Source organism: Phyllostomus discolor, chromosome 4 (genome assembly GCF_004126475.2).
Source record: "Phyllostomus discolor isolate MPI-MPIP mPhyDis1 chromosome 4, mPhyDis1.pri.v3, whole genome shotgun sequence".
Classification (NCBI taxonomy): domain Eukaryota; kingdom Metazoa; phylum Chordata; class Mammalia; order Chiroptera; family Phyllostomidae; genus Phyllostomus; species Phyllostomus discolor.
This window is the reverse complement of record NC_040906.2, coordinates 51649253-51661877: the sequence shown is the minus strand read 5'-3', so window position 1 is coordinate 51661877 and position 12625 is coordinate 51649253. Positions and strand designations below refer to the sequence as shown.

At 39.2% G+C, this 12625-nt stretch overlaps 1 protein-coding gene across 2 annotated transcripts in view; it reads right to left on the bottom strand.

Annotated features, from left to right (window-relative positions):
• Positions 1–12625, bottom strand: part of METTL8 (methyltransferase like 8) — a 76424-nt gene that overhangs the window by 18074 nt on the left and 45725 nt on the right. For both annotated transcript variants that reach the window (XM_028509439.2, XM_036023298.1), the window contains one exon: positions 6473–6564. In XM_028509439.2, the coding sequence (XP_028365240.1) occupies positions 6473–6564 (92 nt within the window). The remainder of the gene's footprint in view (positions 1–6472; positions 6565–12625) is intronic.

Sequence of the window (12625 nt, the reverse complement as noted above, 5' to 3'; positions counted from 1 at the left end):
CACCAATAACATCATTGAAAATAACAATTATATTAACACATATTAAGTGTAGCTTATGTGCCAGGCACTTTGTCCAATGCCTTCCTTGAATTTTTCTTCTCATTTAACCCTAATAATACCTCTCAAATGGACATACTATTATTCCAACTTACAAACAAATTCAAGGTCAAAGGGGTTAAAAAATTTTTCCCAAGGGCCAGCAGAGCTGGGACTCAGACCAAGTCTATTAAACTGTAAAACTCATGCTCTTAACACCATTACACCACATTGCCTTCCTAACACAGCACAGTAACCCCCTCCAAAATATCTCTGAAAATAACTGTTTTCAGGTTTCTTCTGACACTTTATTTTTATTTTTGTATTCAAACTATTTTGTATTAGTTTCAGGTGTACAGACAGTGCACAGACATTCGTACAGGTTACAAAGTGCTGCCTCCGATAGTTCAAGTGCCAACCTGGCACCACAGACAGTTATTACAATACTGTTAACCAAATTCCCTATGCTTTACCTTACATCCCCATGACTGCTCTGTAACTACCAATCTGTATTTTTCAATCTCACCACTTTATTTCACCTCACCCCACAACACCCCTCCCCTCTGGCCTCCATCAGCTTGTCTTCGGCATCTGTTTCAATTTTGTATGTTCGTTTACTTTGTTCTTCAGAGTCCACATATGTATAAGTGATGTTATATGGTATTTGTCTTTCTCTGACTTATTTCACTTAGCAGAATACCCTGTAGGTCCACCCATGCTGTTGGAAATTAACCTCTGCTTTTTTTATTCTGTATTTTCTTCTTATTATGAAACATCAACTTAAGATTAAAACTTTGTCAACTGGAGTGAATCTTAATGAAAACAGGTCAGAAATACAGAATTAATTAAACCTCATTTGAATTATATAAGATATAAATTATGCAAGGTTATATGATGAAACCGAGGTGAGCAATGGCAACATAAAATGCTCTATGAGAATAGATAGGTTCCTGGGACAAAAACAAAACAGAAACATCATCCAGGACAGGCTGGGGAAAAGTTAACAGTCTGGACACTTTTTTTCCTTTTTAAAGTTGTGTTTTCAGCATTACTTCCAGTCAATTCTGGAAATTCCATACTTCCCAGCAATGTGTGACAGCTTCTGAGACCCCACAGGAGCTCAATCAAACTCGCAACTATGTTTATGAGACGATGTAAACACCTTCAGTGTATGATTTGATTTCCTGAACTGAAAGAGTATCTGTGATAACAGGGGATTTTGAAGAGTTACTTTCTTGACCTTGAGTGAAACATTTAGTTTCAACCTGCTGTTACTGTATCTCAAGTTCACGCCAATAATGAAAAAAGAATACAGTGTGACGAAATCTGCCCCGTGTTTATCTTGTCCAACTGACCTTCTAGACAGGTCTATTAACGATCAATTTTTGTTGGAGGACCATTTTTTCCTTTCACATTCGTAGGTTGCCATATCAGAATTAATTGCTCTAAGCCAGTGGCAACAAAAGGGATGTAGTGATCTGTTTAACCACAGCCAGATGAAGCAACTTCTCAATTATTCATTTATTAATACAGAACTGCTGAGGGGAAGAAGGAATATGACACAGTAACCATACTTAAATATTCAGAATTCACTCTGAATCACACTGAATATCACAACTTAGAAAAAGAATTAAACCATTTATGTATCTGACATATATGATATGATTAATATGAATTATGAAAATTTATTCTAAGTTGCTGTGAAACAAAAAGCAATTTAAAGTTATTTTTGCACATCAATTACGCAAATACCTGAGCTCTCAAAGTTGGAAATTTCCACATGTCACAAAGTTCACTGTCTAATGAAGGAGAACTTTTAAAGTTATGAAATGAAAAGTACATTTCTAAGAGCACTGTGTGAAATTTTAAACAATCAAAGCTTGTAAACAATACCCTAAATTTATCAGCACACAAAACTTTTAGCTACTTTTTATTTTTCACATAGGATATCTCTTTAAGTGGTAAGGTATTCACAAGAAAGGTATAGTGGGATTCTTTTACTATTTTGCTTGACATAGGTAACTCATCCTAGCTAGGTAGTTATTTACCAAGATATTTTAGAGTAAAAATCACAGCTGCCATTGTTATTAAGATTTAAAAACCCATTACATTTGCTAAATAACCAGCTGAGATATAACACACTGGGGATGTTTTTAGAAAATTATAAAATATAATCATGTTAACTCAAAAACTGCCAAATGAATCTTGCCCATTTCTCAAATTAACCTGCTTTTAAAAGAAACATGAGCTATAATAAAATATAGAAGAAATTACCAAAGGATATGTGGAATTAAAAATCATTAATCTGGGCATCTAATTGAAAGAAATACTGCAAATGAAAGCTGGATGCTATATATTTTAATCACAAAAATGAAATGTCAACCATCTCATAGCAAAAAAGACTATTAGTTGTGATGGATAAGTTCTTATTTTCAGAATTGTGAGGGTGTTTTCCTGACTTGGATTCTTACCAACAACTGAAACAATGGGTGAGAAATGGGACATGGGAATGACAGGACAGACTGACTGACACACACAGAGACTGAAAGAAATGTGCTGGAGAGTTGGCCAGCATGGGAGAACAGCCACTATTTCCTCCCAGTGGCATTAAAGTCAGTGAGATAAAGTCAATAAACAGTGCTCATGCTGTATAATAACCTGCTAATGGGATACTCTGTGATGGGAGAAAACTGGCCCCCTTAATGACTTAGGTCTCTCTCTCCTAGGTAGGAAGAGATGGTGGTTAAAAGAGGCGCAGGGAAAACTGGGTCAGAGCTTCCTTTGGGTTTTCACAAAGGTTGTGAGTAGAGCTTTTAAACAGATCTATTCCCCTTGACCCATATTCATCAGAGACATTAAATAACAAGTCAGAAGCCTCACCTAGGGCTTCTGCAGACTAGCATCTCTATGATCCCTGGCAGAGATTGGACTGGGTGGCTGGGTAGGATTTACTCTCACTGTAATGTCCTGTCACTGAAGTTTCTCGAAACAGAAGTGTTCTTTCTTTGCCACCCTCACAGCAGCCCCAGCTGCTACTCTGTGCAACCCTGCTTAAGTGTGATGAACCAGTCACCCTCCCTGTGTGTCCCTCTCCTTGTTCCCCAGCAGGCAGGAAGTCCACCGCACTGAGCAGTGTTAGGGGCGCGCGGGGGGGGGGGGGGGGGGGGGGGGGGGGGGGCACACACACAGACGGGACCCAGCAGAAACCCTGATCACTTTGAGTCATTTTAAAATGGAATCTTTTGTTCTGTGTCTCCACAGCAGCCAGAAAACTTGCTCAAAAAGAGACTGGACATGCTAATAAGCAAAGCAAATGCTTCAAAGCAGCAGCATCAGTCTGCTCCAGCCTGCTTTTCCTGCTTCTTCAGAGAGAGCCCAGTCACCACCTTTCTATTTCAGTCACACTATGGTTCTGTGGGAACTGTCATTTTCCTTTACTGCGGTTTCCAAGGCCCTAAAATAACCTTCTCATTAGCTTCACTCAAGTTCATTGTTAACATAAATAGGCCAAAATAGGCAGCAGCATGCAGAGCACTGTAAGGGAACATTATCAGCACAGCTCATGTATTTATGTTCTAAACAGAAATATTCAAAGGAGCATGAAAAAAATCCTTGTTTTTTCAAATTATCAGGAAATATACTGTGTATAATTTTCAACTTCCTGGAAACGAATTAAGATGACTGATAACTTTTAATTCAGTTTAGGCTTGACTCTTTCTGTCACATCCAGGTGGCCCCTCGCAGAAGCTTGAGTAATGTGGAAAATATGTCTGTGCAGCTGCTGGCAAAGAAGCAAAATTATACTTCCTCAGAAACAGTGTGACAGAGTTCCTGCAAAGGAATGCAACGCTGGCTGATCTGTAAGCAGAACTGCCACTGGTATGCACCCTCAAATCCAACCCCAGCACTCCCTGGCCACATCCCACTCCGGGCTGCATGGCCCGGGCTCAGAAACACAGAACGGTTCCTCCGTGGATCAGGTACTCTTCTTTCTTGGCTGCCCCCCAGTACACACTCAGACTTAGAATAAGAAAAGAGAACGAGCTCTAAGGAAGAGCAAATGATGCCAGAGGGTAAGAGGGCAGCTCTGTCCCCTTCACTGGTCACGGCCAGCCAATGAGGGCTGTCTCATTAGCTCTGTTTCCTCAATTGTAAAGTCACTAGAACAATAGTTAACTACTGATGGGATTAGTGATTTTCACAAAGCTTGGCTTGCACAGAGGAATGTAAACATCTTTCTCTAGGGAATCACAGGACAGCTGATCAATCTATCCTGAAAATTGTGTCTCCAGGGTTGGCAACCTTTTTCTGTAAAGGGCCAGATAGTAAACAGTCATTGTGGGCTATATATGGTCTGTTGCCATTATTTAGCTCTGCAGACATAGCTCAAAAGCAGCCATAGAAAGCCTGCAAAGAAATGAGTATGTCTGTGTCCCAATAAAACTTTATAAGAACGGGAAGTGGGCTGGTTTTGACCCATGGCCAAAGTTTGCCGACAGTCGCTCTGTCTAACAGGGACACTGTTGCTACAAGAGTGACTAAGAAATGGTCATGACCAGAACCAAACTGTTCTGGCAAAACTAACCTGTGGTGTTAGAAGCCAGAATAGCAGCTGCTTGCTTTGAGGTCTGAGGGGCTGGGGGAAGTGTGGTAATTGGGATGGAACACGAGGAAGTTTCTGGGTTACTAGTAATATTTTATTTCTAAATGTGGGTGTTTGGAAAAATCATTGAGCTTTATGAGAATTAATTTATAAGTTGTATAAATTTCTGTATTTGGCATTTCAATAAACTATTTGTTAAAAAGAAAAAAGAACCAAGATGTTTTAAAGAAGAAGTGATTTTAAGAAAGATAAGGGTAAAAATCCTATCTAGAGAACGTAGGTGTTTGGCCAAGTTTCCCAGCAATGTAGTGAGGACAGAGGCCATTTGGCGGGGGCGGGGGTGGGGGGGTGCTTTTTAAAAAACTGTGGTTAAAACAACACCTAACATAAAACTTACCATCTCAATCATTTGTAAGTGTACAGTCCAATAGTGTTAAGTATATTCACACTGTTGTAAAACAGATGTGTAAAGGAACTTTTTCATCTTGCAATTCTGGAACTTTACACCCATTAAACAACAATTTTGTGTTTCCCCTTCCCTCAGGCCTTCATAACCACCATTCTGCTTTCTGTTTCTGTGAATTTGACTACATTTGTTAGCACATATAAGTGGAATCAATATAGTATTTGCCCTTCTGTGACTGGTTTATAGGGTTTTCTTCCTTTTTAAGGCTGAATAATAATAATCCACTGTATGTATAGACCACATTTTGCTTATTCAGTTTATCTGTTGATGGACATTTGGGATGCTTCCACCTTTTGCCTAGTGTGAATAGTGTTGCTCTGAACATGGATGAGCAAATAATCTCTAAAGACCCTGCTTTCAAGTTTTTCTTTCTTTCTCTCTCTCTTTTTTATGTCCAGAGGTGAGGTTGCTAGTTCACATATGGTAGCTTCATTTTCGATTTTTTTAAAGGAGCTTCCATACTGCTTTCCATAGAGGTTGTACCATTTTACCATTCCACCAACAATACATAAGGGTCCCCATTTCTATACATCCTCACCAAGATATTTTCTGTTTTTGTGAAAAATTGATCTATTTTTTTAAAAAAGATTTTCTTTCTTTATTTATTTATAGAGAAAAGGGAATGGGGAAGAAAAAGAGGGAGAAAAACATTGATGTAAGAGAGATATATCAACTGCCTGCTTCTTGCACGCTTCCAACTGGGGACCTGGTCTGCAACCCAGGCATGTGCCCTGACTGGGAATCGAACCAGCGACCTTCTGGTTGGTTCACAGGCTGCAACTCAATCCACTGAGCCACTCTAGCCAGGGCCACAGATCAATTTTTTAGAAGCCATTTTTGAAGGTTGGCAAGGCCTTACCTAAGTTAAACTCTAAATATCAATGGCTTTCAAGAAAACTACCTTAAATCCTTATTGGAAATTTATGTTTATCCTAAAAGACCAGCAACATTTTGATATGACTTTACCTTCTTTGCTCAAAGTTTTTAATTTGTAGAACTTTCCTAACAAGTGAAATGCACAAAAAAGACTTATAGCAAGAGGAGAATTTTAAAGTTATATTTCCATATCTTGTTTGAAATGTCACCCATGTGTGTGTTTCTTCCAGAAAAGCAACCATATGACAACAACAACAACAAAAGAGCAAGAACAAGGTAAATACATAATTAATTTCATTAGCTTTAGTACCACTACAGTGGAAAAACTGGGAATTCTCCCAAAGAAACACATAGATTGGCATAGGGAGAAGAAAAGAACTGTCCAAAGTAATGACCCAGTAAGGAGGAAAAGACACTAAGGTGTGAATTGAATTAGTAGAAGGACAAACAGAAGAGCCAGGACCCAGGCGCTACAACAGTGAGTTGCCTACCTTGCTCTTCCTGAAGGACTCGCACAGCCGAGTTTTCCTCTACTTTTTTTCTGGCCGCTGCTTCTTCTTCTTCTGACCATTGCATATGATCCCTATCAAAAAATAAGATGATTGTAAAACATGCTTTATAATTGAAAAAACCAGAAAAGGGTGGCAGGGAATACATCTGTCACTCTACATTACTCTAAGACGAATGATACAAACTAATTCCATGATGACTGAATATATTTTGCCTCAGAGGTTCCTTCTGATAAGTGCTGGTACAACCCTGAACTCCTAAGGTTTCTTTGTCTAAATCTGGTTGTGTTACAAGCCCCAAGCCACCTTTTGGACATAATTGCTGAATGTCCTGGAAGCAGTATTATGGTGCATGATTATTTGGGTGCTGGTATGGTTTACTGTATTTTACTCTACAGCTAACTCCATTTGCTTTTTGGTTAATTTATGAACAGGGCATGCTTTATAGTTTTTTAATGCTCTTTTTCCAATAGTTGTAAAATATTTTGTACTTATCCTCAGTTTTTAAAGTAACTTCAGACTCTTCTTATTGGCTACCCTAATTCTATAATTGGTTTTATTTAAAGTATAGATTACTTGATAGAGCATACAAAAGGGTCACCTTTCTAAGACCCAACACTTCCCTCAGAATTTACTTTCCCTATACGAGAAGATATTATTTTCTGCCACACACACACACACACACACACACACACAGAGTCTTTCTTGGAATAAAAGCAGCATATTTTTACAAAGAGGTGACTTTTTTATTTTGTTTTTACAAAGTTTTTATTTCCTTTTTGCAACTGGTAAAACTATAGTGAGTGATGTGATTTCCTGAAATAAACCATTACTTTCTTTTTTTTAATATATTTTATTGATTATGCTATTACAGTTGTCCCATTTCCCCCTTCACTCCCCTCCACCCTGTACCCCCTCTCCCACCCACATTCCCCCCCTTTAGTCCATGTCCATGTGTCATACTTATGAGTTCTTTAGCTTCTACATTTCCCGTACTATTCTTGCCCTCCCCCTATCTATTTTCAACCTACATTCTATGCTACTTATTCTCTATACCTTTTCCCCCTCTCGCCTCCCCCCCCCCCCTACTGCTAGCCCCCCATGTACCCTCCATTTCTGTGGTTCTGTTCCTATTCTAGTTGTTTACTTAGTTTCTTTTGGTTTTGCTTTAGGTGCGGTTGTTAATAATTGTGAGTTTGCTGTCCTTTTACTATACATGTCTTTTCTTTATCTTCTTTTCTTAGATAAGTCCCTTTAGCATTTCATAAAGTAAGGGCTTGGTGATGATGAACTCCTTTAATTTGACCTTATCTGAAAAGCACTTTATCTTCTCTTCCATTCTAAATGAGAGCTTTGCTGGATAGAGCAATCTGGGATGTAGGTCTTTGTCTTTCATGACTTGGAATATTTCTTTCCAGCCCCTTCTTGCCTGTAAGGTCTCTTTGGAGAAATCAGCTGACAGTCTGATGGGAACTCCTTTGTAGGTTACTGTCCCCTTATCTCTTGCTGCTTCTAGGATTCTCTCCTTCATTTTTACCTTGGCTAATGTAATTATGATGTGCCTTGGTGTGTTTCTTCTTGGGTCCAACTTCTTTGGGGCTCTCTGTGCTCCTTGGATTTCTTGGAAGACTGTTCCCTTTGCCAGTTTGGGGAAGTTCTCCTTTATTATTTGTTCAAATAACTTTTCCACTTGTTCGTCCTCCCCTTCTGGTACCCCTATAATTCGGATGTTGGAATGTTTAAAGGTGTCCTCGATGGTCTTAAGCTTTTCTTCGATTTTTTGAATTCTTATTTCATCATGCTTTCCTGCTTGGTTGATTCTATCTTCCTTCTGGTCCACTGTATTGTTTTGAGACTCAGATTCCTTCCTTTCACTAGTGGCTCTTCTCCGTATATCTTCCTGCATCCCTTTTATGGTAATCTGCATTTTTTTCATGTAATTTGCATCCAAAATCAACCAGTTCCATGAGCTTCCTGATCACCAGTGTTTTGAACTGTGCATCTGATAGATTGGCTATTTCTTGGTCACTCAAAAGGATGAGTCCTGGGGGACTGATCTGTTCTGCTGGAAACATGTCTTATGTCTTTCCCTATCTCTCCTATTATTTTATTTATTTATTTTATTCTCCGGTCTGGTCGCTCTTGTTATGGTGGGGGGCGGAGCCTTAGGTGTTCACCGGGGCTGGGCGCCCCAGTCGCTAGATTGTGACGTTATATGTGGGGGCAGGGGCGGGAGTGGGGACAGGAGGGATCAATGGCCACAGTTTCGTTCTCCTGGAGTCAGACACTTCCCTGGGCTTCTGGGCCATGAGCTCTGCCCTGGTCCACAATCGCTGCCTCACTGATTCCCCCAGCCGCTGCTTGTGTACTCAGGGATCACCGCTGCACTGCTGCGCTCTTGCGCCGCGGATTGCTGTGGCACCGATTTTGTGCCAAATTTCCCCCGATCTACGTGTGCCGGCGACCCGCGCCAACCCCGCGCCCCCTTGGCTTGTCGTCCCCTACCAGTCTGGATGTACGGATCTACTTCAACTTCTTGGCTGTCCGACTTCCATTTAGATAAATCCTCTGACAGTTCTGATATTTTGACTGCAAATCATTGTTGTAAATTATTGTTGTTCTGTTCTTGGTTGTGCGAGGAGGTACGGTGTATCCACCTATTCCTCCATCTTGCTGGAAGTCTAAACCATTACTTTCTAAGCAATAATGAAATCACATACTCAAAAATTCAAGTTCTATTAGCTTATTGATAATTGTAAAAAATCACTAACATTAATATCATATGATACCTGTAGCTATCTCATTGAGGAGAAAGGGGTAAATGATCAAATTCCTGATATGAATCATTATGGCAATTGATAAAAATTAACTGACATGTGTATGAAGCCAAGAGTATAGACAGTTTACACAAGAAACAATAAAAAAACTCATTTTGATTGGTTCTCTTGGGTATAATTGCAGATGAAGTTAGGAGCTGGGTGTGGTCAGAGTCAGAGGACCTCAAGTGTGAACAGCTTAGTAGTGTGCACGAACAATGTGTTGAAGAGGGACTGGAGGGAGGCCCATTAGAAGACTGGTGCAGTGATCTGGGAGCACTGAGTCCCAGGACTAATGTGGTGGCAATAGAATACAGAAAGAAAAAGTGGAAGGAGAGACACTGTGGAAAACAAAACCCTGTTATGTCCTAGAGATTAAATAGATGTTGTGGGAGTAGAATAAGAGTCAGAAATGAATTCAAGGTCTCAAAACTTGAGTATCAAGAAAACTGGGACCCTGGCCAGGTGGCTCAGTTGGTAGGAGAATGGTCCCACGCACCACAATGTTGCAGGTTCGATCCCTGGTCGGGGCACATACCTAGGACTGATGTTTCTCACATCAATGCTTATCTGTCTCTATAAAAAAATCTACAAATATATCCTTGGATGGGGATTTAAGAAAAGAAACTAGGGGTAATAATGACAGAATATTGAGTTATTTTGGGTAGAATGATGATAAACTTGGTACTATTTTAAGTAATGTGTGTGCAATCAGATATGAGAGAGTGTATCCCAGTGAACCACCTATAAATATACCAGCAAAAGCTAAGAAACTGCTTTCTTTAGAAAGAATTAACACTGGTATACTGAAGTCCCCTGGAAAAGCAAATGATATAATGTAAAACGCAGTTTCACAGATGAAACTTTAACCAACATTATTTTAAATAAAACCTAATTTTTTATAACCCAAATAATTACTAAGCAGCTTTATTGCTTGCTTTAATAAGATTAGAATAGATTTTGTTTTGACTTATTTTAATACATATGAGCAATCACATAAATAACTCTGAGCTGGTAACTATATACTTAGTATTCTGTACATGTAAATAGACAGGGTGGGGGAAAAGTAGGTTTACAGTTGTTCATATGAAAAATACTACAGTAATTAATAAATAATAAGAAGAATAAACTCTGTTTCATGTACTCACAACTGTAAACCTACTTCCCCCCTCTGTACATAGAATACTATGAAAAAGGACAAATCATTTATTTAAAAGGTATTATTTTTAGGGCTGGGGATAAGTCTCTCCTCTGTAACCTTCTACAACACATAGACAAGAAAAGAAAACAATTAATTTCCCTGTAAAGAATCAAGCTCTGAGACAATGAGAGTGTAGGTGGTCTTTAGCTTTAAGCATGTTTTAAACTGTTAGTTTAACTTGCTTCTTCCTGAGTATTTAGTAGATTTAGTTATTTCTTAAATTGCTCTAACTAACTTCCTTACACTGTTCTTTATGTTGCTTCATTTTCTTAACTGCTAAGTGCGGGTAATATTACACCCGAAGCCACTGCAGAACAGATTTTCCACTGTACAGTCACGGAAGCCCCACTGACACTATAAAACGTTCCTACTGTATTTATGGGACTTCCTGCAGACCTGCAGCTTTATGGCAGTTTTTACATCAGAGAAGTCTAATTCATGTATACCAAACCCCAACAGACGGCAATAAGAATCACTCAAGTTTATAAGTAATAAATACAACTGCAATAGAATTTAGGCATAGAAACAAATAACTAACAAACGAACTGAAAATAATCAGGCATTTAACAACAGACACCACTACCACTACCCAAGAAAAAAGAATGGCTTACACCGTTTGACCTATGAATTGCCCTTCTGGGAATTTAATGTCACAAAGTGACTCCAAAGAACAGAGCAGTTCCACACAGAGAAGTGTCTGAACCATGGTATTCACTGGGATACCAAAAATGACAGCAAAAAATTGAAAACAACCTTAGTGATAGGGTAATGAAAAAATTATGGTGACTCAAGGGAGTAACATACAGACATTTACAATGATAAATATAAAGGTTATATAACAATGTGGAAAAATGTTTATGAAATAACATCAGGTTAAAATAGCAGATTCCAAAATTATATATGTATTACAATCACGGCTATATAAAGTTATATACATATTGGGTGAAATGAGTTATGTTAGAATAGTGGAATTAAGAGATTACTGTATTAAAATTTCCTTACTATTATAAAGCTGCTTCAACTAGAGAGAATTTTTTTAAAACTACTTTACAGGCCTGGCTGGTGTGGCTCAGTTGGTTGGAGCGTGGTCCTGTCCCGTAACCAATAGGTTATGGTTTGATTCCCAGCCTGGGCACATACCTAGACTGCAGGTTTGATCCCAGGTCTGGGGTGCATACAGTCCCCAGTCTGGGCATGCATGATCCAGGTCCAAGCTCGTACAGGAGGCAAACAATCGATGCTTCTCTCTCGAACTGGTATTTCTTTCTCTCCCTTTCTCTCTCTCTTCCTGTCTCTCTAAAAAGCAATGAAAAAATATACCCTTGGGTGAGGATTAAAAAAAGCTATATTTACATGAAAACAATACTGTATGTTTAAGGCATATAACAATGGTCATTAAACCTTTACATCACTCTCCTTGGGGGAAAGGAAACCCAGCAACCTTTATATTAAAAAGGAGAATATGTTTTCTTAAAAAAACATAAAAAAGTAAAAAAAGAGAATTGAGCAGAGAATATTATTAAATATACTGATTTTTTTAAAACTTGAATTTGAGAGATATCAAAAATAAAAGGATTTTTGAGTAAGAAATTTTCATAAAATGATTGGTGAAATTAGGCTTATAATTTTGTGGTTGTCGTAAGTCCTATTGTAACCGAGCAGACTGGGGACTGTTCACGTGGTGCCTTGGTGCATGACCCAACAATCAGTATTGGAAGGAACAGGTCTTTATATACAATATTCCAATGCTGCGGGCACTCAGAGCACTTCTGCTCAGAGCCCTGTTTTCCCACGAGACCCAGCACTTCCCTTGTTCCCTTATAAACCAAAAGCAAACCCAATAGTTCCCCACATTCTTACCGTAAGCCAGCTGCACAAAGAGTTTTGGCAAGCCCAGATGGGACTACAGGAACCTGTACTCAGGTTCCAGCCACATAGGCCATACCCACAATCCCTTTAGCATGGCTGTGGGGATTTCCCAAGCTCAGGGAACTGCCTTGCATCCCAGCTCAAGATGCTGGTCTCCAGGAATGCCAGAATGGTGTAAAGGAGCAGGTTTAGGGAGGAAGGGAGCCCCTTGGCTTTGTGAACCGAGCCTGCACACATGTTGGGGTTTGG